The sequence below is a fragment of the Leptidea sinapis genome, chromosome Z, assembly GCF_905404315.1.
Source record: "Leptidea sinapis chromosome Z, ilLepSina1.1, whole genome shotgun sequence".
Classification (NCBI taxonomy): Eukaryota; Metazoa; Arthropoda; class Insecta; order Lepidoptera; family Pieridae; genus Leptidea; species Leptidea sinapis.
The window spans coordinates 14285841-14312564 of NC_066312.1; the positions used below are offsets into that span (position 1 = coordinate 14285841).

The following is a 26724-nucleotide window of genomic DNA, read 5'->3' on the forward strand; positions in this document are numbered from 1 at the left end:
TTATGTAGTGGCTTGACCACCGATAATTTTAGTGCGTCTGGGAATTCACCAGTTTCAAACGACAAATTGATTAGGTATGTTATAACTGTACTAGTTCATCTTTGCATATTTTAATAATTTTTGTGAGAATTTCATCATAGCCTACTGCTTTAGTATTCCGCAACAATTGTATTATTTTTAATGTTTCTTTTTCCGTTACTGGATTGAGAAAAATACTACTTCCAGTTTTATTTTGATTTATACAAGGTTTCAACTTTCGCTTTGTCAGACATTTATCACTGCTGTTAGTCAAATTTATCCAATAATCATTAAAACTGTTTGCTGTATCTTTAGTGTTATTAATCTCATTATTATTTACTAAAACTGATTCTATACAAGTGTCACTATTGTTACTTTTTGTTTCATTTTTAATAATTCTCCACGTCGCATAGCATATGTTTTTACTGTTTGCTACATAATGGGTATTACTCATTTTTTTGATGTGGCAATACAATATTTAAGTGTTTTTGCATATTTCAAATAATTATTCTTATTGCTATCGTCTTTTTTTCTACATTTTCTATATTTTAATACTCTTTTTATTTTACAGCTTATTCGAATACCTTTAGTTATCCATTTGTGCTTTCGATTGGATTCCATATTTTTAATTTTTATCCTCGGAAAACAAAGTCTATATAATAGAGTTACTAAGGAATGAAATTTGCTAAAAGCGTTATTGAAATTTTTTTCACTTGACTTCATTGAACGACAAGCTTTTTCTTTACCATCTTTACCATTATTGCTCCACTATAACGCGAAACATCATACAGCACGAGAAACCTTTTTAACTCTACAGGAACTGCTATTAGAAACCATTCGTCACCCTCCGTATTCGCCAAACCTTGCTTCGACGGAATACCATTCTTTTCGTGATTTGGACAATTTTCTACGTGATAAAAAGTAAAAATTTGACATATTTTGACCGAGTATTTTTCATTTTATGAATATTTTTGTTTACGTGGTTGATGTAATTATAGATTGTGTACGGATATTTTAGGAGTTCTCAATAATGTATTAATCTAACTAACCCGTGTTCCGGGGTAAGTATTAAGTGGGTCTTAGGCTATCCGTCATTCATCAAAAACTTCAAAAACTAAAAAGTACCTATAAAATAACTTGAGGCTGGGGCCCGAGGCAGCGGCCTTGAGGAATCGAGTGGAGCTAGGTTACCCCTCTTGTACAAGATCGCCATAGTATTCGTTTGGAATTAGAAGGATTTTTAATTTATTATTATTTGTTGATTAGTATTGGTTTACATTTAATACATTTTCGTACAATTTTTATCTAGATTAAACGATTAATATGGCTTCAACTATAAAAGTTAGGGGTATATTGGTGACTTTTTTTCGCACTGCTTAAAAATAGAAATATAATGAATAAATGAATTTTCTTCTCATGTTCTGATATATTATCATTTTTTGTAAAAATATAAGCTATATAAACCGTTAATAAATTCCAAAAATAACAAAATCGTAACAAGCATTAGATTAATTTATTACACGGTCTAAGAATACGCAATTATTTTTATACTTTTTAGTGCATATTAAATCTACTGTTTTGGAATAGTGTTAATGAAGTCGGTTGTTTTTTTGTTTAAATTTTTAAATCCAATTTTTTTCCTATTCAAAGGTCAGCGCAGACTAGATTTGAGGTGTGAAAAATAAAAACGTATATTATAAAATTATCAGCAATTAGCAGGAAGCCAACTGTTCATACGCGGCGCGAAGTCCCTATCGAATTCCAGAAATTGCGAAAATGGACGATTTCACAGCTTCACATTCGCGCTTCACTGCCTTATTTGGTTAGTGTCGGGCTGTGGTGTCAGGTTTTTATCCCGCAACAAACGATTGTCGCTGTGTTCTCGACATTCTCAATCCCATACCGTATGTTTCGGTAATATTTCCCTCTTAAAACGCACCCGTAAATCGTGGCTCTCGTCCACGGACAAGTGTAGAGCCCACCAAAGAGAATTTAAACACTACGTGAGCAAATGTTGTTGGCAGTTACGTAATATATAAAATAAATACGTAGGTTACGTAGGTCGTACGTACCTTAGTACTCTGCTCTGTGATGAAAACATAAACAATTTCACTGAACGTCATACAACTTTCGATCTGCCAAGCGACTTTCATTGTTTATTATTATGTTTAAAGCTATTTTTAATATACTAAAATGTTATTAAAAGTGATTTAACGTTATACAGTTATCTGTATTCATGAATGTTGCAATAATGTAAGTTATTATCTAATTAATATTAATTAATTAATGTGAAAAATTACTTTTAAATCCGTGTTCATACAAACTTTACTAAACTCGTGCGAAAATATTTCGGACTCGGGCTCAACTAAAATCAGGGTTTTAGCCTGAGGCTGCTCCTTCAACCAACAAACGTACGCTAGATATTAGATAATTATAGCTTTATAATATCGCAGTTGGCTTAGGCATCGCTAGAAAAGTTCCCCTGAATATTATGTAATAATTTATATAAAGTAGAAAATGTTGGACACAGCCATTCCAGAGACAAACAGATGCGTTGACTGCCTTTGAGTTGAGAGTTTCCAAGGCGACACTAAATGCCAGCGATCTTGACTGATAGGGAGTTTATTTAGCGACCGACCGCCCGCCATCTATGTAACAAAGTAGTAAAACGAAAAAAACCTAGGACTTAATATAGGTATAGGTGAAAACTATAACACACGCGCTCTAATAAGTGAACGTAGGCAGACACTCTGTACGTGCAAGTGTAAACTCGGGGAACGTCAATGTAATAATGCACAATGAAGCGCCTGATCATATTTTCGAGCAAAATTTTTGTGTGGAAAACGTAACATTTTAACAGGCGCAAACAGTTTATATGCTAATAATCCTTGTTATTGATTACTAATCTGATTAAATTTATTTACACAAAAAAGTAAAAGCTATAAGAATAACTCCTCCGAGTTTCGTACTAAACAAATGCGTCATGCCGAGAGTAAAACTAAAGGTGAGAACAGGCCATGTAATGCCGAATAGGCACCCAATATAGTTGCAGGCAAAGCCTTAAACTGAAGTATTGCCTCGCTCTTACTAAGCACACCAAAGTTTTAAGAATTTTGGCCTTCCCTTCTAAGTGACCATGGAAATGAGCATCCCTCGATATATCAACGCAAAGTATACAGTAGTGTTATCAAATGAAGCAGACAAACGTGTTTTTTTAATGTAAAAAAAAGGATGACATGAGCAGGATGTTCAGGTGATGTTAATTGATACGCCCAACCCATTTTAATGCAGTACCACTTAGGATTATTGAAAAACCCAAAAAGTCTGAGCGGCACTACAATTGCGCTCGTCGCCTTGAGACATAATATGTTTAGTCTTATGTGCCCAGTAATTTCACTAGCTACGGCGCCCTTTAGAGCGAAACACAACAATGCTTACACATTACTGCTTCACGGCAAAAATTTGTCGTCGTCGTAGGCGCTATGATGTGTTTACCTGTAATTGCAGGAACACGATTTTTGAACTTTATGTTACAATCTTATGAATTGACATGTGTATTATGTGTTGGTAGACCTTGAATAAACAAACAAGTAAATAAATAAATAAGTAAATAAATAAAAAAAAATAAAAAAAAAATAAATAAATAGATAAATAAATAAGTAAATAAATAAATAAATAAACAAAAAATAAATAAATAAATGAATAGATAAATAAATAAATAAAAAAGCCTGCTGTGTGTCGGGTGTAGCTGCATACCTAATTCCCTGGAAATGGGTTACTAGCTTTTCGGCTGATTGGAGCATCAAGGTCATTATCGAAGCAGCATGCGTCCCACTTAAAAACCAATTAATACTGGTGTTCCGCAAATTACCTTCTATCACCTACGCTCTTGACTTCAATGACATGCTCTATATCAGAGCGTTAATAAGTTTTATACACCAAACGTGCCAAAATCTCTCGGAATAACATCGGTGAGAACCGGATTAATCTTGTGTGAGTACGAGAATGTGCTATGTACAATCTCAAAATGGACTGGGCTACCTTCCAGGTTCAACCTAAATTAATTCACTGCTTAAAAGTCTCGGTAGCTTTTTTACCAGTGGCAGGCTCCTTTGCACTGGATACCACCTAGATTATGGGTACCACAATGGCGCCTAATTCTACCGTGAAGAGTAATGTGTAAGCATTACTGTGTTTCCGTCTGAAGGGCGCCGTAGCTAGTGAACTTACTGGGCAAATGAGACTTAACATCTTATGTCTCAAATTGACGAGCGCAATTGTAGTGCCGCTCAGAATAATGGGGTTTTTCAAGAATCCTGAGCGGCACTGCATTGTAATGGGCAGGGCGTATCAATTACCATCAGCTCGTCTCGTCCCTTATTTCATAAAAAAAGGTTTTAATACGTAAATATAGGTACGAGCTACCTGTTAGTTCTTTCGCAATATTCAATCATCTTAAATCACGGTAAGACCATGAAACTGTTTTTAATGGGTCCGCTAGATCTGATTGGGAGATATACAGTAATATTAGAAAGTGAAATCAGGCATTCACTATTAATTATGAAACTGGTCGGAAATATTGAAGATATTGACAAAAATCGTACGTTAAATTTTACTTTAAGACATTCTGGCTTCGATTATTTAACTGTAATATACATATACACTTCACACAATACCGTGTTGAATTACATTAGTTATACTTATATATATTATTTTATTCTTCAATATTTTCCGGTACTATAATGCTAAGATCGATAGGTACTTAATTGCAATCGTATGATATAATATTTGTACGCGCAGTGCCGTTGTATTGCAAAGTACTTGCCAATTTAGTGATATTATGTTTCTTGTAGTAACTTGACAAATTGTATTAATGTACGGGGTACGGTTCGGGTGTGAGTTTAGTGGTTGAATAGTCTGACACCTGAGCACACACGCGGCGTATCCAGTTCATCAATAAACTTGTAATAAAATTTTATTACGATAAATATATAACTTCAACTACCGCGCCGTACATACGAGTATGTGTATAGTTAACAGTACATGTATTAATCATTCGCGTGTGATGTGTTTATTATTACTTTGTAATATTCGCCAGTGTTTTGTTGATAAGGAATAGTATCTCGTGTTGATCCACATGGATTTTGGCTTGAAGGTTTGCAATGGTGATTGTTTTAGTATTATTAATTTTGTGTTGATTTATTTATATCTTAAAACAAATCAGTTAGTAGTATAGTCACTATCTACTCGTGTAAACGCTATCTTAACTACCGGTACATTAATTCGTGAGATCAAGTGTCCAGAGTGAGGAAGTTTAAAAGGCTATACTTAGTAACGCTACATCTAAATGCAATACATTTTTTGACGTTTATAAGAAGATTTGAATTAAAGCGAAATATTCTTAAAAACTTAATAAATTGCTCAAAGTAGTTATATTTTATATATAATTAATTTCCTCAAAAATAAATACTAAAAAAGGATAATAACTCAAAATTATTTGAATAAATTTATTGATATTTCTCATCATTGTTCATTTTTTTATGGAATAGGAGGACAAACGGGCGTACGGGTCACGGTGGTGTTAAGTGATCACCGCAGCCCACATTCTCTTGCAACACCAGAGGAATCACAGGAGCGTTTCCGGCCTTTAGTACGTAAGTACTTATTATTTTAAAATTTTATTTTAATAGGAGGATAAAAAAATATTCAAGGATTTGTCCATAGAAACTACTTTTTACTGGATGAAAATATTGTATTTAATACATACACATATATAACCTTATTTTATTCGGTATGTTTATAGCTAAGCAAAAAAGCACGTGAATCACTCCCGACACGTTCCGTTATAATTACAAAAATCCTTGTCTTCAAATAAACAAAAAAAATTTAAACATGTCATACTAATATCCACCATTCCCGCTGAACTAAAACAACAAGTTAAACGACTGTTTTTTTAGTAAATTCCATGTAATTTACATGATATATAAATTACAGCACAGACAGGTGGTTACACGTTTCTTTATCAGTACGACAACGTATGATAATAATTAATTCACGTGTTCAATAGTAATTAAAATTATTGTAAATAATAATTTCGCAAAAGCATGTACAACCCACAATAACTGGAATAAATACTTAGTTACCGACAGAAGAGTGTTAGAGTGATTATTTTTGTGGAGAACAAACAAAAGAGTTTTAAATAATTGAATTATTCAATAGTGTGTGGATATCCATTAGTTGACGATAACAGAATATGTGTTTACAGTTTGGTGTAGTAGCTACATATCTATTATTCATATCTAAAGTTTAATTATGCGAATGGATAGCTAATCTAAGAAATTGTTAGGAACGGAGTGTGAATTATTACATTACGTGGCGGGCTGCATCCCTATTATTTTCACTGCATTTTGAAACGTTCACTTAGACTAGTATATATATATATAAATATTATATAATAGTTCGACTTTGAGAACCTATATTACATTTTTGTATTATAGGTTATATTATGAAATTTTCGTGTAATACTGAAATATTAAAACATTTTTTGGTGATACACGATGTATTTATTATAGTACTTAACTCTCTTTTTAATACATTCCTGACTTCTCACATGGAGGTCTTTTATTTGTTATGTTTTTTAAACTCACTTCTAGGATTAATACACAAATAAAATTTGAAAAACAAAGTTGGTTGGAGCACCGGCACGGAACGCCGGAGGTCGTGGGTTCGAGTCCCACATCGTTCATAAAATGTTGTTTTTCAAATTTAATTTGAGGTCTTTTATGTCTTACGATGGGCACGAAAACTCTGTAAAGGCAATTTGAATTGTTTCTTGACACCATTATCTTTAAGCATTCACATGCTTACCACCACCCATATTGTATGCGCGCTTTTTTGAGGTTATTCAATTTTTCTTTATAGGCATCTACCATTGCCTTCAAATCATCATAGCGTTCCCCGTGGTTCATTCTTCAAGCAAATGTTTCCACTACGGAAGCGTTTGTGCAGTATCCTCTCGAAACACAGCATTGATATTGTGAACTGTTTCTGCTGAGTTAATTCCACGCCGGAACTTAATTTAAAAAATCGAATGAAAAAATAAAATTGAAAGTCAATCCAATGTTGTCAATTGTTTAAAACTAGAATGTTTTAGATAACGAGCTAGCGTAGAGTAGCGAGATAACAATAATAGGGGTACGTTTATATTTCAATCATCAGTTCTCGTTTTAATCTATCAAATGCGTGTAATAATAATATCATTGTGATATATTTATATGTATTTAATACAAGGCGCTATAAGATTAATATAATATAATATATATATGTAAGAAAATTAATTTAATATTATTTTGTCGTCTAATAACCAAACGAATATATCAAAATCGTATACCCATAAAACACCTCTGCACTTTGTAGAGTTGATTTTTCCTGATTCATAGAATTGAAATGTTGCGATCAGTTATAAAACATGAAAATCTGAAGGACTTAAGTGTATATAATTAAAAAAAAGATAGTGTCACACGTACTATACATATTTGAAAATAAAATATTGGTAGCTTAACGTATTCTAGTAAAATACGACGCGTCCACGACCAAACTTCATGGCTTTTTTTTTATTTTACTCTCAACAAATAAATAATATGTGATTATAATAATTTATATAATATGTAATAATAAGCTAAACGGTTTTATTCAATAGAAACATAACAATAATTTAGATAATGTACTTTTAGTACAAATTTTGGTAGGTCCCAAGTACCACAACAGTCCCAAAAATCAGACTCAAAAACAAAATCAGCTTTAAGAGCAGACCAATAATTAGATTGTATTATGTAATAAATTTAAAGAGATATAAAAGAAATTCTGAAGAACGAAAAGGCGCAATATGCCGTATGAAGCTATTTATATTAGCTGACCGACAGACGTTCTTCTGGCCATAGTAAAATAAAAAAATGTGTAAAAGTTAATCAAAAGCATATTTCTGATTTTTATTCACCCTTTCTGTTGGGTCACCTGGTATAACAAGCTTTTGTTAAGGTACGCATATCGTATCGCTGGTATCCTGGAAACACCGCGGCAGGAAGCTCATTTCACCGTTTAGTTGTACGCAAAAGTAGGCCACGCATCCGTAGATTGGAATACAGCGGCGGTATTCAGAGTAAATAGCTCTTCAGAATACTCCCTGTAATAAATGCGATATGATTCACACTGGGTAAAGACACATGAACAAAGTGACTTCCCCTTAATAGAGACATTAAGAAATTTGTTAATGGACACATTCTTAGTTTATCTATCTAGCAGTTTAAGTTAAAGTAGAATTACTTATTAGTCTAAATAAAGGCTAGATTGTAATGCAAGTGGGGCAACATAATAATAATTATATTATTATAATCCCCGAGGAAAGAAAAAAATTCACACTGGTGTGACGTCTCTACGCAACGACAAGTGATCGAGTTGTTCCGACGGTCAAGAAAGGCTGGGAACTTTTTATTGTTCATGATTTATGATGAGAATAAAGCTTATAACCATTATTCACTAAAAAACCACCAGGAAAAATTAATTTCTATTAATAATACAGTTGGGAGAAATTACGATGTTGAGAGTTTTTGATAGCTTCAGCCTCACTTCGTACCTGTGAATTGCACTCTATGATCTACGCCAATAATTTTGACTTTAAAGTCAGATTTTTTGCAGTGAATGTTATACGAAATGTAATAATTTTTAATAAACAATTGCGTATATAAGGTAGCTGAACTATCAAACTACAAAAACAAGTTTTAGGGTAGGTAGCGCAGGTAAACAGTGGGTGCTATCTGCTTACGTAGGAGTTTTTTCAGTAACACTGTCCCTTTTGGTATATCCCTTGCTATCTGTAGAAGAATCAATGAATCATTTTCTTCTTCTCCCATTATCTTATTGTAATAAGCCCTCAACAAAAAGACATTCATAAAAAATATGAGATACAAAAATAATAATTGTAAACTTAAAACTTTTTGGGAGCCGTCGTTGGTAAAATTGTAAAAATGGGACACTTACTGTACATGTTGGGTTTTGTTTTGTCTCTATGTTTTTTATTATTTTATGTACAAATAAATGATATCATGCATGTGGCTATATATTATAATCGATATTTTTTTTTATTTATAAAATCAATGACGCTTTATTTACCTAATTTCAATGCAGTTTTACTACTTTATAACTTTTACTACATGAACTCATGAATGAATGGTATTTTAGGCATAAAGCATGGTGTATGGTAAAAAATTATATCTGATGAATTGTTCTATATTTTTCTGCTCAAATACGAAGCAATTATCAAATTAGATTTATCTCTTTTTTGTTTGCGATAATTGCATTTACTATTCTTCTTCGACGTGTAATCTTAATGTAGTGCGCTATTGCCATGTTAAATTATTAATGTGTGCGTTATTGTATCATTTACATACACCGAATGTTGTCTAGTTAACCTATCTATACTTTATATTACTGATATAATTATATTATTTTACAAGTGTGATCTTATATATTTTACAAAGAATGATGTAAAGTTATTTTGATATTATTCATTAAAAATAAAACCTTAAGTTTTTACAGACTTTCTCTTTTATTATTTTCTATTGATGAACAGGTTAAAATGTTTTTTTATTTTTTTGATATTTTTTTATAGTCCGAAATATAATTCAAGATCAAAAATGTAAGCAATGGTGCAGCCAACAACAAATAATAACCTTTTCCATTGTGCGTGTTGAAATATACAAAAATATCATTTTAAAATTATAAGTGTAGTCTATATACGTATAATATAATTAAATCTTGCACAAAGTTTTCTCTTTATAATACAGCATAAAATACATCCAAAAATTAATGTGTAAATATATTGTGCAAACTTTGACACTGGCAATAAGATAGAAGCTCTAAACATTTGGCTCGTCTACAGAAGAAATACGATAGTTTCATTCATAGTTCCTGTCAATATAGAAGTAACATTATAATTAATGTGTGTGTGAGCGTCACGTACTTACACCCGCCAACACGCACACAGAGAGCCAAATAATGCTGCAAGAGAATAGACATTTCTCTAAATCAGTAAATTGTATGAAATACTAGATTATATGCAATAAAGAAAGAAGAAATAAAATATAAATTAAGAATTTAATAAAAACATCACGTATTTAAATATTGTTGCAACAATTTTTGAAGTGTAAGTAAAGAAGTTCTTTAGAATCGTTGTTTTTTGAAACTCGATGAAAAGAAAAAGCGAGACGATAGAGGCGCCGTTCCCAGCTATATTCGAGGTTTTCTAGGGTGCAGAGAACGAATTTGGGATCATTTATTAAACCCAAGATGGCTGCGGTGAAAATTGTTGTGCTACATGGAACTAAAATCGTTGAAATCATAAATTTGCGCGGCGGCCATCTTGGATTTAAAAATGATTCCAAATTCGTTCTCTGCACCCCCGAGAACCTCGGATACGATATCCATATTGTTGAAATCAAAATTTTGCACGGTGGCCATCTTGGATTTCAAAAATAATCCCAAATTCGTGGTTTGCACCCTCGAGAACCTCGGATTCGATATCAATTATTTTGAACACATAAATTTGCGCGGCGGCCATCTTGGATTTAAAAAAAACAAAATGGCGCGTAACCAAAAATGTCATGTCATGTGCATACGTCGATAAAGAAGTTTCACTTCAAAAACATACCGACGTATTGAGAACCTCCTCCTTTTTTGAAGTCGATTAAAAAGAGTGGCCGTTAATGTTCTCACGAGCTCAATTTTTTTCCAAGACATTTAAATTCAGTAATTTATAAGAATTATTTATAGTGACTATACAAAGCGCTTAGTTTAAGCCTAATTGAATTAAGATAATTTGACTTTGAATACTTATAACATCATGTGGCGTTGTACATTATAGCCTCCTTTCACTTATAAACACAAAAAACTATCCCAACGGAGGAACTCGGGGTATATAGTACTTTCATAGCTGGCAACATATTTTTTTAATGGCGTCTGTTTTGTTTATAAAATATTTTGCTGTTTTGACGAATGTATTAGCTTAAATTAAAAGTTATGAAATAGTATTTAGGTATTAAATTTGATTTTCTTATCATAAGGTGTGTATTAATAAGATATACCTATACTATATACATGTTTATGTAGCTGTATATTGTGTATCTTATATTTGCAAAAAAGGAAAAAGTGAGTATTTTGCTTTTATACATATGAAGATTTTATCATTACAGTTAATAATAGTAAATACTTTTACCGATCACGCAACATCGAAAATGTGGTTTGATACTCAAGTTAAAACTTCTAAATAAGTCTTTTTAGAGTGCCTTACCACAGGCTTTAAAGCTCGAACCAGAAAAGGAAGGCATCTTATAATATTAATGTTCGAATCCAAAAAACACTGAAAATTAGCTCATAATGAAAAGTGGCTAAAGGGCATACTGCCAAAACTTAAAACCAATTCGGTATTTGTTTTAATGTCCCTTACCACTTCCGAAGGTTAGAATCGAAACCCACAACTGCCCGACGGAAAGCAAATTATTGAATAGCTCATATAAAAAAATATAAATTATGATAAAAGCTCAGTTACTAGAAATTGTAAAAACAAAAATTGAATCATCAAACTTTTGCTGGGGTCTAGTTGGCTGCGGAAAATATTTTTTTTTTATAAAAGTCCTGCGCGGCTAAAGAATTTTTAACTTGAAACATATTTATTTTCTTCAATTTTTAAATACACTTGGCAAGATAATCTCCGTCTTTTATTGATTTCGGTTAGTTAAAACGTCACTAATTATTATCAAACTAATACAATGGATATTTGTAATGTAGGCGTTTACCAAGTTGTAATTTTCATGTGTGCTACCCAAATAGTTCGGCAAATACAAAAACTAGAACCTTAACTAATGAAGAAGTATTGAACCTAGATGACTGTGCTCACTTCGATGTTTTAACTCGAAACAAAGCATATTCCTAGAAACGAAACATACTAAATATTTCTTCCCTAAAAATCTTTTTCTAGAAAATTTTATTCGTAAAGAATTGCTCGTTAATTAATTTAGGAAATGAATGACCGAGTTCTACTCATTGTGACAACTCGAAAAAACTAGTTTCCCCAGAGGTGAGACCAAGATAGTTAATTCGCATTTTCCCAAACCCCCTTCTTCTTCCCACGCCCCCAAAACCCCGTGTAATAGTTTCCATCCGAATCGTTAGAGCCGATTTCGATACTCAATATATACTTATAATACAAAAATTGTTTGTTCATTATGTAGCACTTGAGATACTAAGCTCTTCTCAATGTGACAACTAGGATTAATTCTTTCCGCAGAGATGAGACATAGATAGTTAGATCGATTTTTCACCCCCAGAAACCCCGTGTAGATATATATAGACCTACTATTTGCATTCACATCGATTGTTCCGATCCCAAGGTACGCAAAATATATTAACAAGGATCGCTCATTCATTTATATAGAACTAGCTGACCCGACAGACGGTGTTCTGTTCATAAAAAAAATTTTAACATAAAAATAACCGACTTCAAAAAGCAATAGATATAATGTGCACTAAAAAGTATAAAAATAATTGCGTATTTTTATACAATCTAATTAATTAATCTAATTCTAGTTAGTTTTTATTTTTGGAATATGTGCCCTCCGCCGCAATCCGCTCTCGCCTCTCCCCTCCTCACCAGTGAAGCACATCTCACCTATAACTATATATGTAGTTACAAACCTACCTTTGGTTGACACCGACTCCAAAAATTACAATATTATCAAAATTACAATACAAATACAACATATACAAATTACAATATTAAGAGAATTATCAAAATCGGTTCACCCAGTCGAAAGTTTTGAGGTAACAAATATATAAAAAAAACATACCGACGAATTGAGAACCTCCTCCTTTTTTGAAGTCGGTTTAAAGATAACTCTTGCGGATGGAATTTCATAAACTTCGTTCTTAGTTAAACTCTACTCGGTGAAAGGAATATTCCTACCAAATTTCAAATCTCTATGCCTTATGTTTCCAGAGATATCGAGATGAGTCAGTATATCGGTGGGAATCTCTTATATATACTTAGTCTGGCCATAAATACTGTTACAATTAAAAATGAACAAAATATTACATTTGAATATGGAATCATTTTTATATGATTGTTTATTGAGTTTTCTCATTTTGGCGCCACTTCATTGTACGATATTTTGTGATATTAAAATGGAGTGGGGGTGATAAAGAGAACCGAATCGCTGTGTTTGCATTACACAAAGTAGGTATGGAGCCAAATGCAATTTTTAAAACTCTCCATACGCTTAGTATTAGTAAAATGTTTGTGTACCGGGCTATTAATAGGTACAATTAGACCTCCTTTGTATGTGACAGAAAAGATCTGTCCATCCATGTAGTGTTCATACGAAACAGGTAGTCAAAGCAGTAAGGGAAAGAATTCGAAGAAATCCTGTCCGAAAGCAAAATATTTGATTAAGATTTCATTAGATCATTAATCTTAACTGATAATTTAAAAAAGAGTAGGTTGGTAAAATCAAAACAACTACTGAAGCGGTACGCAACGTTTTAACAAACAATATGACTGTACTCAAAGCTCTAAGGAAGCTTCCCAATTAGTCGACAGAGTGCAACGTGGGCACTATCCGACTGCAGTGATGGTTTGGTGAAGGAGTTCCTATGAAGGAGTGACTGACTCAGTCACATAATATCGGCACAAGTGTATCAAGATACCATTCATGAGAAGGTAGTGAAGCCCCTTAACTACACCATGTTTAATAACCAAGAATGGTCCTTCCAGCAAACGCCATGATAAATTGGAATCCCTAAAATATTTCGTACGATTGGCAGTGAAGAATTTTCTCAAAGAAAGAGTGCGTGCTTCTATTGATAACTGGCCTCAACGTTTAAAGGACTGTATTGCAGCTAATGAAGACCATTTCAAACAAGCTTTTTATATTTTAAATTGTTTTATATTTATATATTAAACTAACGCACTGTAAAAGTAATAAATGTTATTTACAATAGAATTTTTTTCTCTGTTTTAGTATTTATGGCAAGATATATAGATAGATTAGGATACCAAGCTCTGCTCAGTATTACAACTCGAAAAAAATGAATTTACTCAGAGTATATATATGACGAGGAAAGACCTCTGCATTGTTTTTAAAAGGTGTGACGTCATTACTGTTGACATCACAATTGCTATCTTGCTGAAGATCACTCATTGGTTCTTCTAAATAAAACTACACGAGTAAATATTTTATTACTTTCGTTTATTCAACGGGCAGCGTCCACGACGTCCCAAAAAGGTCCGTACCGTACGACAGCCCGAGCACGACTGACTCGAGTGTCGTCGTCGAGTTTTCTTCTGACCCCCTGTGTGAGGGCGGAAGGAGGGTGTCAGGGCGGAGCCCTATACCCTGGCACTTCTTCTCCCAAGACGTTGGGAGAGTCATTTGATTATATTTGGGGTCGTCGCTACTTGCGTGGGGCACAACGATATATATTGTATAGTGTCGACCGTGCGGCTGTATTTATAGGACCCGGCGCACGTGCTACTCCACGTGTTTTTGCGCCTATACGGCCATTCTGACAGGCGATGCGCGCCCTGCACCAGCCGTAGGTTGTCGAAGGTTCTCGTAGAGTTCTCGAAGATTCTCGTAGAGGATTGAGTGTTCTCGTAGATTTCTCAAAGATGTTCTTAGAGAATTGGGAGGTTCTCTGATATTATCGTAGAGGATTGGTAGTTTTTCGCAGAGTTCTCGGAAATTCTCGTAGGGGATTCGGACATTTACATAAACACAAATGCTATAATTATAACTGAGGGTTCTCAGTGGTTCTCGTAGAGTTCTTGGAGATTCTCATAGGTTCTCGTAGAGTTCTCGTTGAACTTCAAAAATTTAAAGTTTTATAAGGCTTTTCGGAGGTTCTCGAAGAGTTCTCGGAGGATCTCGAAGAGTTCTCGGAGGGTCTCGTAGAGTTCTCGAAGGGTCTCGTAGAGTTCTCGGAGGGTCTCGTAGAGTTCTCGTTGAACTGCAAAAATATAAGGTTTTATAAGGCTTTTCGGAGGTTCTCGAAGAGTTCTCGGAGGGTCTCATATAGTTCTCGGAGGGTCTCGCAGAGTCTCGTAGAGTTCTCGGTGGGTCTTGTAGAGTTCTGGGAGGGTCTCGTAGAGTTTTCGGAGGGTCTCGTAGAATTCTCGTAGATTAAGAAAAGGTTTTCATCAGGATGTATTGAATTATAGAATAAAACTTTGTTCACATTGTGTATCCATCAAGAGTCCGTGGTTAGCACAAGTGTGTAACGTGAGTAGGTAAGAGGTAACACGCTCCAGATACTCGTATGCATCTGTGGTGTGTACGTGTCTAATCACAATTCCACAAGGCTTCCCAACGGTATCTCCATGGTTCTCTTATGGATACATCATGAGTCCGTGGTTATCCAAGTTTATGACATGATTAGCTCAGAGGTACATCTCCAGATATTCATACGGATCTGTGGCGTCTACGAGTCTACTCACGATTCCACAAGGCGTCCCAACGGTATCTCTGATGGATGCAACAAGCAAACGTGGTTATCATAAATGTATGACGTTGTTAGCCTGAGCTACCACCGCCAGAGGTACCACGTTTCAGGCACTTTTCTCGTAGGACTCCCTCGTGGATTTATAAAAGATATTCGTCTGGTTGATCTCGGTGAGTGGGTAATTCATTTTCCACCGATACGGTCAACTGTTCACCAGTTTGAGGTGCCAGACGGATTAAAAATTAGTGCACCATACAGTCAGATCACACGTCGTTCTGCACTACGCATAACAGCGCACTCGTTCCAGTCAAATTACGTAGACTTGAATCCTTGAGTAGACTTCAATCTTCGCTTCGGTAGATAAAGCACATAAATGCACCGAAATTTTCTGCATCGTCTCCATCATTTTCATCAAGAAATGACTTGGTATCCCTCCCATCTGATTTCCATAATATGGATAGGAAAGAACCACTGCATTGTTTTAAAAGGTGTGACGTCATTACTGTTGACATCACAATTGCTATCTTGCTGAAGATCACTCATTGGTTCTTCCAAAGAAAACTACACAAGTAAGTATTTTATTACTTTCGTTTATTCCACGGGCAGCGTTACGACGTCCCAGAGAGGTCCGTACCGTACGACAGCCCGAGCACGACTGACTCGAGTGTCGACCGTGCGGCTGTATTTATAGGACCCGGCGCACGTGCTACTTCACGTGTTTTTGCGCCGATATATATCATATGTCCATAATATATGAATTTGACCCTGCCCCCAAAACCCTCGTGTACTTATTTGATATTATATAAGTGCAAGAATTGCTTATTCAAATACATAAAATCAAGTAATTACTACGAAAATATGGGTTTTTATTAGATCTAGAAAATAGTCGTACACATGTCGCATATACAACTCGGTCAAAAAAATTTCAATTTTACGCACCAAAAATATTTACTTTCAAATATAGGCGCCTAAAAGTACCAACTTAAAATATAACTTAATCCGTAACATGTTGTTGTCATCACCTGACAAAAAGATCACTAAGCACACGATAGAATTTATAAAATTGTTTTTTATGTTTAATTCTGATTATCCTACTTCTTTCTCTTATCACTAAATCATCAGAACATGCATACATTTGAGTGTTACGAGTAATGTAAAGATAAAAATGTTATGTTTGATAAATATTTGGTTCATTTACTTCAAGGCTAAATTTTATACAAAGAGCCGGAAGGATAAATATATATTTTTTTTCAGTATTGCAGTTAACATTTATGTATAGCTTTGTTATAGTCCATTATTCTATTACGCAAATATATTTTGTGCGTATGCAACTCATATCTTATTCTATTGTCAGGCAAATCGATATTCAACAATTATTTTCAAGGAAGATTGTATCTGATTCACAATGTTTGCTTCTATTTTCCATGAATAATACTCTGACGATGTATTTTCCAAAAGACTTTGAAATCCAGAAGTTTCTCAATTAAGAGTAGGATGTTATTTTTTTGTTTCATTCAGTCCATAAATATTTCTCCTGGCCATGTGTATCTTAGTGAATTATTCCTAACGGCTGGACCGATTTTTCAAATTTAAGACACGTGAACAGGACGCCTGTCGGTTCCACTAGTAGAATTACATTGTATCAAAATCATATACATCGCCCAAAGAGATACGTAGCCCAAAGTCCTTAAACTTGATTGTCATGTTATAAACGGCAATGATGATATTTTATCAATCAAAGCGCAAAAACTTGTCCACAGAGAACTATACCATTCGATGAAGGTTTCTTTCAAATATCTTTGGGACCTTCTTTAGGTGACATTACTCAAACTAAAAAAACCAAAGTGGAACCAACGATATTAAATCAATTAACGGGCGCCGGGAATGTATTTCAAGATTGGCGATAAGATATAACGTCACAATAATCAAAATTCTAAATTGACAACTTGATATTAAAATAATTTTGCTGCCTTTGGTATCACAATAACAGATCTATTGTTGGCCAATATAGAACAAATACTTAACATTTTTAATCAGATAAGTATTACAAAAACCCGGCATAGAAAGTATTCAGTATATGTTTAATTAATTTCCAACCAAATTCAATGTCAGATTTTTTTACGTTCATAATAATTATCAATCCTCTCGGGAACCAAATCATTATATTGAAAATCTATCTGTCTTAAACGTATTTGTTGTTTTTACCTCATGGTACGACAGTATATAAATTATTATTAAACTAATATACTAGATGTAATTGGTTCTTGTCCAATAAAAACTGTCACACAGCCGTTATATAATACATATATCTTTGCCACTCGAGATGTGTTCATAAATAAAATCAGTCATTTGTGATGCTTCGTTTCTTACACGAGAAAAATTTCTAGTGATCTTAGAAACAAAAAGAATTATATATCTATGTTTATGAATCAGAGAAGTTAGTATAGTGTAATGTATATATAATATAAAATATATCTATAGTATTAGTGCTGTATACATCGTTATTGTTACAGAACATTACGAATAACTGTAACAATACCAATGTTACAAATGTGTGTGTAATGTGGCAGTATCTAATAAATATACTAGCTTTTACTAACCAAACTTTCAAGATAAATTGTTAAAAAGATTGTTTGTTCGTCGTTCGTCATTCGTCATGATTGTTTAAATGGTTAAGGAGTGAAAGCACAATAATCAAACACACATTCGTAATTAATTTGGATTAAGAAAATACTTTTAATCGAAACCATGATGGTTGATCGTCGCAGTTGACAAATTTCTAGCGTCGGGGATAGTCACTAACTGTAGAAATATATTTATTAAACAATCTTAGGTACTATCAATGAAATACTATGCTGGGTCGCCTTATATTGGCTGTTATAGTTACGGCTTAATTATTATATTAACATTATATTAACATTAACAGTAACGCTGACTTTAGCATAGACTGCGGAATGTGTTCGACCATCATATTCCTTGGCATAGCTATCTAGTTAAAGTTAAAAAGTGAAATATCGGTTCAATATCTAATACTTATTTAAACAGGTCGCTATTTAACATTAACAATAGCTTTAACCCGCAAAGATAAGATGGTTACGGTAAACAGTTACAGCTATGACACTAATAATAATAATAATAATAAATATATGACACTAATAATAATAATAATAACTATGATAATAATAATAATAATAAGAATAATAAATACAGCTATGACGACATCTGAAAATTGTTTGTTGTTATAGCTAAAGTTAGTTGGTACAACCCAGCCTTAACGTGGGCAAAATTAAATCATGTATTATTATTGTGCCATCGGGCTCCTAGAAATTTATTTAATTAATGTTATTCTTATTTAATTGCGAGGTTTTCTTATGTTTTTATGCTCAACAAACAATACAGTTTATTATCCCTCCTGCTCTATCACTTCGCATTCTGAACTATCTATCTATATATATAAAAGAGAATGTATGTTTGTATGTTCCCTAATAACTCCTAAACTATTCGACCAATCTCAATGAAATCTGTAATAGATTCGTTGAAGCTCAAGGAAGGTTTACATATATAATTTATATGTCAAAACAACGTTTGCCAGGTCAGCTAGTATTATATAAATCAAGATTCATTGTAAAATCAAATATTTTGAAAAATAATGTGAAGCGAATTTAAATAACAAAAATCAATTTAATGTTTTATTAAATTTGAATTATATAGGGATATTCTTTATTATATTTTCTGAATTTTAATAAAAAACGCTATTCCTCTTTACACAACAAATGAGGCCGAGATCCTAGATACCTTTACAAAAAAAAAATATATAAATAATTATACGAAATCGTACGGCTTATTTTACTCCTAGTGGGTTTCCCAAAACAGCTTAAAACACATGTTTAATTCTTCCCTCTCAAAATGTCTAGCAGCGATTTTTTGAGTTCTTGCTTTTGAATTGGACCTCGAGGGTCGATCAACGATAAATGTATCTTTTCTTATCCATAAGCTAAATACCAGTTCAGGGTGCTTTAAGTTAACACCCAACCCTCACTTCAAATCCTATTTTGAGTTACATTGTCCATACAACTTCGATTGTCGCAGAAGCGCCCGACAACCATTATGGGATATAAAAATAAAATATCCTTCAAATCTATGATATAAAAGGAACCCAACATTGTGAAGTTGCTTAGGCTTTACCTGTGATCTAAAGACATCGGCACATGATGTGCCTTTTCTACACAATATTTTAGCCGATCTCTGCGATCGGCTAAATTATTCGGCGAATTTAATTCCCGAAAATAAGTGGATATTTTGGTTAATTATGGATAGCTTGCATGCTATGAAGGTAACATCTACGATCTAAACAATAACTCTTGTCTGCTATCAATACCAAATTACAATTAGGATAAAATATTTTTAATATAAACAAGCAATGTCTTATAAAAACTATTTCTATTGAAATTAATTACTATTGAACCTCAATTTATGGTTTTTATTTACAGGTAAGTTAATGTTGGTGAATGCGGACCCGAGGTGACTGGGTGAAGTGTGCGTTTCGGTCGTGTTGTCACCGTACTGCTTGATTAACTATTGAACACGATAGTTGGCGCTTTAGCAAGCTGTCGCCAACTAAATGATCGGTGAATCAGTTAGTCCGTCGTCGGCGTTTAGAGTGCTTGAGAGTAAATATATCTAGTGCGCGCGCAGCAACATGAATTATAGCGGGAAAAGAAAATTATCGTTTCTAAGCTTAACACCGCTGGTAAGTTTTTTTTTAAATATAAAGCTAATAGTAACGTTGCAACAGCTTATACGACAGAGTTAAATTATTTTTAATAGTGACGTTAATAGAAGATTTTAAACTTAATATTAGATTATGTTGCGATAATATTTTTTACAATATTATTGTTCATTATTAATTTATCTATATATAGTTATAAATTTATTAATTGATCGTATCAAGGTCCTTGGGTGTTGTGTTACTTTTTACAAGTTGTGGTCAGTCTTAGGTTGAAATAAAAATATTATAAATTGTTTACCGATATAGTTGTTGTAAAATCACCTTATATGAATATGGCTAGTACTAGGACTGGTGTTAAAGCAGTAGTAGCAGTAAGCTAACTGTTCCAGAATCTTTTAGAGGATTCATATTCTGGGTGTAGATAAAGTCTCGTATGCTACTGTTGATAATTAGGTATTAAAACACTCATGTGATACTATTATCACTCCACATTCGTTTTTAATACCCCTTATTACACAACAGTTGCATAAATAACTATAAAAATCCACAAGAAAATTCAAATACGTAAATGTTTTATGCTATCTTCATAAGTTTGAGCAGACTCTATTTTCTTCAATTGAAAATCGAACAGCGTACAAAATAAGTGTTTAATTAGTTACTTGCTCGATTATCGATTATACAGGGACGGTTACTGTTTTCTCGTGAGTGCAATCTGTATGCAAATAAATTCAATTGTATATTTCTAATGCCGAGATACCAGCTGTTTAACAAGTGCATATCATATTTTATACTGTTTTATGCTAAAATATTTTTTCTCATTTTTGTTTGTCTGTCTACCTTTCCTTCTGTCTGTATGTTTTACCTAAATTCATTTTGTGTTATATTAATAAAGTTCCAAATTTAAATTATAATTGGCTGTTTCGTCTTGTTATACTTAAAAATTAGCTACGCACACATACTATGCGAAAACTGCCGTTGAAAATAACTTTCTCAATAGCCGTGCCATTTGAATTATACTCACCACTAATAATAAAATGGGGAAGATTCTATACAATTTTAAGCAATTATAGTGTATTATAAAATATATCTATATATCATACTAGCTGACCCGACAGACGTTGTTCTGTATCTTAGCTGACCTCTACTCGGTGAAAATAATATTCCTACCAAATTTCAAGTTTTTAGCTCTAAATATATATATATATATATATATATATATATATATATATATATATATATAGACTAGTTGACCATAAATAAATATAATGGTTGATTAAATTTGAAATTAAACACGGCTAAGTGGCAAGGTTTCTATAGATGAAAATTAATTCTAATAGTTAGAAAATCTATCATCTACTGAATTTCTATATATATAACTAAGACGATAAAAAGTTCTGCTACAGACGTTGTTCTGTATATAACATATAATAAATAAAATAATGTTTTTTATGAATTTGTCAATAATATATCATAACATCAAGAATTATTTTGTAATATATGCTCCCTGTTGTTGTATTGAAATTGTTTCACAGTGGATCTGTCAAACCGTGCGTCAATAAATTTTCGCATAGAAAATATGTCCATACAAAACAAATATCGGACGACGGGGGACACATCAAAGGAAAAACAAAATTGTTTGTTTTATTTAATTCCGAACACTTTCATATTTATTCACCTTTTAAACCTTCCCTGGACTAACACAAATAGTTCTAGACCAAAATTAGCCAAATCGGTCCAGCCGTTCTCGAGTTTCAACGAGACTAACGAACAGAAATTCATTTATATATATAGATTTAGAATGCAGCCCCTTTAGATGGATGCCGATATTATCGCAAACGTTAATGTCATCCTCACTAGCTGAATATTTGGTGTTTGCGGTTCTCAAGGGACTCTCCTATTTTATTGTCGGCCTTTTAAGTATTGGAAATTCCCATCATGAATTTCCATTCGAATGTTCGGCAGGAAGTGGTAGAAAGTTCTTCGAATACTGAACTATGAAGGATAGCCTAAGATTCCATCGCTCGATTCTGCATGTAATAATGTCTAATTTTTAATGAATGGAGAAGGGAGTAAGCCATGCATTAGCCATAGGTTGTCTATAAAAATTGGCCGCAAATAGCTGTTATTATTTTTAGTATAATTATTTTTCTGATGTAAATCGCACCCATATGTTTTTTTTTAATTAATTGTACGTCATTTTAAAGGTTTAATTTCAAAAAAACCCGTGCCTGCAGTATGGTGCGGTGGGATCTTGGAATAGAAGCACCACACATTTAGACATGTCATACCAGAGCTATCAAACTAAATTATTTATTCAAATTAGGTTGACATACTTAAAAACATTTGCAATGAAAAAAAATCTCAAGAATCAGAATATGACTATAATTTCTCTTAAATTGTATAAAATTATTACATCTACAAAATTTAATTGATATTGGAATAGCGGTTTCGGATCGTGGTCCATATTTTTTATACATAAAGATAAAATGCGCGGTCTGCTACGTAACAGTGTTGCATACAACGTTGTCTATAACACCACAATTAACTTTTGAACTTATCGTCTATTGATAAACAATAGCCACTGAAATTATTACAATCATGAACGTTCATATAATTGTTATACAAATACCAAGCAGTAACAATAATAAAATACAAAAATGATAATTGATGTTGAACTTTGGAGGATTTTTTCAATTCGTTACGAGAAATTACTGTTTCGGTCTGAAGGGCGCCGTAGCTAGTGAAATTGCTGGGCAAATGAGACTTAACATCTTATGTCTCAAGGTGACGAGCGCAATTGTAGTGCCGCTCAGAATTTTTGGATTTTTCAAGAAGCCTGAGTGGCACTGTATTGTAATGGGTAGGGCGTATAATTGCCATCAGCTGAACGTCCTGCTCGTCTCATCCCTTATTTTCATAAAAAAAATATACTATACTATAGAAGTACTTGACTGAAATGAACTAAAGAATTTAAATATATAATTACTTTTTTTTATTTGATAGGGAACAGTTAACGGGCAAAAGTCTCACGTAATGGGAATTAGTGACGCAACCATGGATATCTGCAACACCAGGTGTGAAGTGACGTGTTGATAAATAAATACATAAATAATCACAAATCGATAGGTACGTCACTAGATTCTCCAATCGCAGAGAGTTAATTTTCTATTATATATTATAAATACCCATATATAGTAATTAGGTATACATAATTAATCTTACGCATTGCGCTAATAGAAGTACCTATTGAAGTAATTGCTCGAAATATGAAAATTAATATTATTATACAAAATGTCGCTTAAGTGCAAACGTAGTTAAGTTTCTGGATCTCAATAACATCAGTTTATTAAATAGATAAAAAATATTCATTATCTTATTCATTGAATTATTAACAGGTATTAACAATTTCTTTGTACTAATTCATATAAGAAACACACAGTTTAACCTTTATTCCAAACCCCCATCGAAATAATAGTGGTAGTATATGTAGATAAACTTCAAAGATACTTTGGTGAGATTTTGGTTAGTTGTTGATTATGGGATCCATGGCAAAGTAACGGAACTCTTCAATTCGTAGGAGCAAATTAGCGATACTTGGCCAAATCTTTTTAATGCTATCCGCCTATTTGAGTCACCTATCGTAACGTCTCTATAAAATTAATAAAATAATAATATTGACACACTTTTCACACAAATCATCTTGCCCCAAGTTAAGCATATATAGCCTGTGTTATGGGTTACAAGATAATGATATATTTAATACAATATACTTACTTAAACATACATAAATTCATATAAACATACACAAATACATTTTAAACATCCATGACTCGGAAAAAAACTTCCATATTCATCATATAAATGCTTGCACCTACCGGGATTCGATCCGTATGGAATGGTCAAGTAATTGTCGTAGTCGAATATGATGGCCAATGGAACTCTTTAACGACTTACATTAGGTAAGGGTGCGATCTGTGGCAGAAATTCTAACTATTCTCACATTGCTGCATTGCAAAATTTTGTAGATCTACACATATTTAGACAAATTATTAGTTGGTGTATTTCAGATTCACTAAAAGCCAAAAAAAAAAATTAACAAAAAAACAACCAACTTCAAAAACACTATTCCAAAACAATAAATATAAAATGCACTAAAAAGTATTAAAATCATTGTGTATTTTTATACAATCTAATTAAATAATCTAATTCTAGTATTAAAATTATTGTTATTTTTGGAGTCCATTTCGAGGGAGTTAAGTGACAAACACTGTGAAATGAGAATTTTCAATATTAGAAGATTAATGAAACTTCTTCTTGAGACAGTATAACAAGAGAATGATTAGTGTTTTGTTAAGTAACCAATAAATTTTAACATCCTATGTGCAGAAGCAGTAATGTGGAAACATTAATGTGTTTCGGTCTGAAGGGCGCCGTGGCTAGTGAAATTACTGGGCAAATGAGACAACATATTATGTCTCAAGGTGACGAGCGCAATAACTGCGCCGCTCAGAATTTTTGGGTTTTTCAAGAATCCTGAGCGGCATTGCATTGTAATGGGTAGGACGTATCAATTACCATTAGGTGAACGTTCTGCTCGTCTCGTCCCTTATTTACATAAAAAAATCGTATGTCATTTAAAATGAGAATAGAACATAAAACATTAATGGACAAAATATAACAATTTAATATTGGATAATTGGAGAAACCTCCTCGAATCTTAAAGAACGCTATGAGAAAAACAAAATGATTGTTCTTACTTAGTATAATATTTGAGGACGATATTTATTCATAAAATGTTGTTTGTTATCCGACAGGCAGTCGTCCTTAGGATTAACATGTCAAAAGAAAACTTTGTATTAGATGTTTATCAGTATTAGATCATTGCCACACCACGGTGCCGCGGTGCGAACGATATTGTTCAGATACAGATTTGGGCCAATGCATTGACAGAACAATGTTATGATTGATATTAATATAATGTAAATAATGACATTTAAAATAAATAATGATAATTTTTGTGACAATAAGGGATGAGACAAGCAGGACGCTCAGCTGATGGAAATTCATTCGCCCTGCCCATTACAATACAGTGCCGCTTAGGTTTATTGAAAAACCCAAATTGAAACACAATAATGTTTACACATTACTATTTCACGGCAGAAATAGGCACCGTTGTGGTACGCATAATCTAGCTGGCATCCTGTGCATAGGAGCCTCCCACCAGTCAAATGGATTAAATTGTTTTTTAAATGAAATTTCCTTCGAACGAGCTTAGAAGGTACTTTATTTTGTGAATTGCGAATGAAACTAATGCGTTACACTCAGGTACGTAACGTTCTTTCGAGTAAAGACTGTTTGAGTCAACTAAGGGAGCGCCATCAGTCAGAGTAATATGAACGCAATTATAATTATTATTATATACACACTAGCTGACCCGGCAAACGTTGTTTTGCCATATAAAGTATAATTCACGCGATAGTTTTATAAGTAATAAAATATTGCCTATATTATAGCCTGTACATCATTCTGTTCTATTGTCAATAGTTTTTGCAGCGCACGCAAAAATAGGTTTTCGATTTTACACCTTGTGTTACAAAATAGCAATTTTATTACGGATCCCTAATTTTGAAAAAAAAAAACATAGCCTATAGCCTTCCTTGATAAATGGACCAAACACTGAAAGAATTATTCAAATCGGACCAGTAGTACCAGAGATTAGCGCGTTCAAACAAACAAACAAACAAACAAACGCTGCAGCTTTATATATTAGTATAGATTAAGAAGAACTGGTAAGATGTCCAAGCCCTGTATTGCTCCGTAAAAATGACGTAAGTAAACAAAAAATAAAATCATGACTCGGGATCTGCTAAGAGCGTGTGTGTTTTGGCCTTTATAATTTAGACAATTACTTTATTTATTATCTTAAATATCTCCAAGGTGAATCAAACAAGATATCAGCAAGTGACCAGTTCATGTTCTCGCTGCGACAACTTTTTTCACAAATTGACATTTCCCTATAATTTTCATTTACACAAATATTCATATATTTATATATATCAATGACGTTGGACTATAAGGACAATTCATTCGCAGTCTGATAGCGGAACGGCAAAAGTGTGCTTAACTACCTCTCATTCGAAAATTTACTCTACATTACTGCTTCACAGTAGAAATAGGTGCCGTTTTGGTACCCATAATCTAGCCGGCAGCCTGTGAGGAGGTCCACTGGTAAAAATACTAGTACATAGAATAAATATGAAGCTGACATATACGTGGCATGTGTAAAGTATGTTTGAGAGACCAAAACGTCAAAATTTATCAAAAAATCTTGAGCCTACGACCTGTTGATCGATAGTGAGTAATACACATGTACAAATCGTCAACCAACAGATTCGTCTATATTATATATTGATATTCGTCGTTCTAAA

The 26724-nt window shown here is 33.1% G+C and overlaps 1 protein-coding gene across 3 annotated transcripts in view; it reads left to right on the top strand.

Annotated features, from left to right (window-relative positions):
- Nucleotides 1-4934: 4934 nt before the first annotated feature.
- Nucleotides 4935-26724, top strand: part of LOC126978547 (anion exchange protein 3-like) — an 84014-nt gene continuing 62224 nt past the window's right edge. The window contains exon 1 of one of the 3 annotated variants that reach the window (XM_050827479.1): nucleotides 4935-5183. In XM_050827479.1, the coding sequence (XP_050683436.1) occupies nucleotides 5181-5183 (3 nt within the window). In that variant the 5' untranslated portion in view covers nucleotides 4935-5180. Of the gene's footprint in view, nucleotides 5184-20065; nucleotides 20318-26724 lie in introns of those variants that run through there. The other 2 variants (XM_050827478.1, XM_050827477.1) reach the window with 2 other exon arrangements.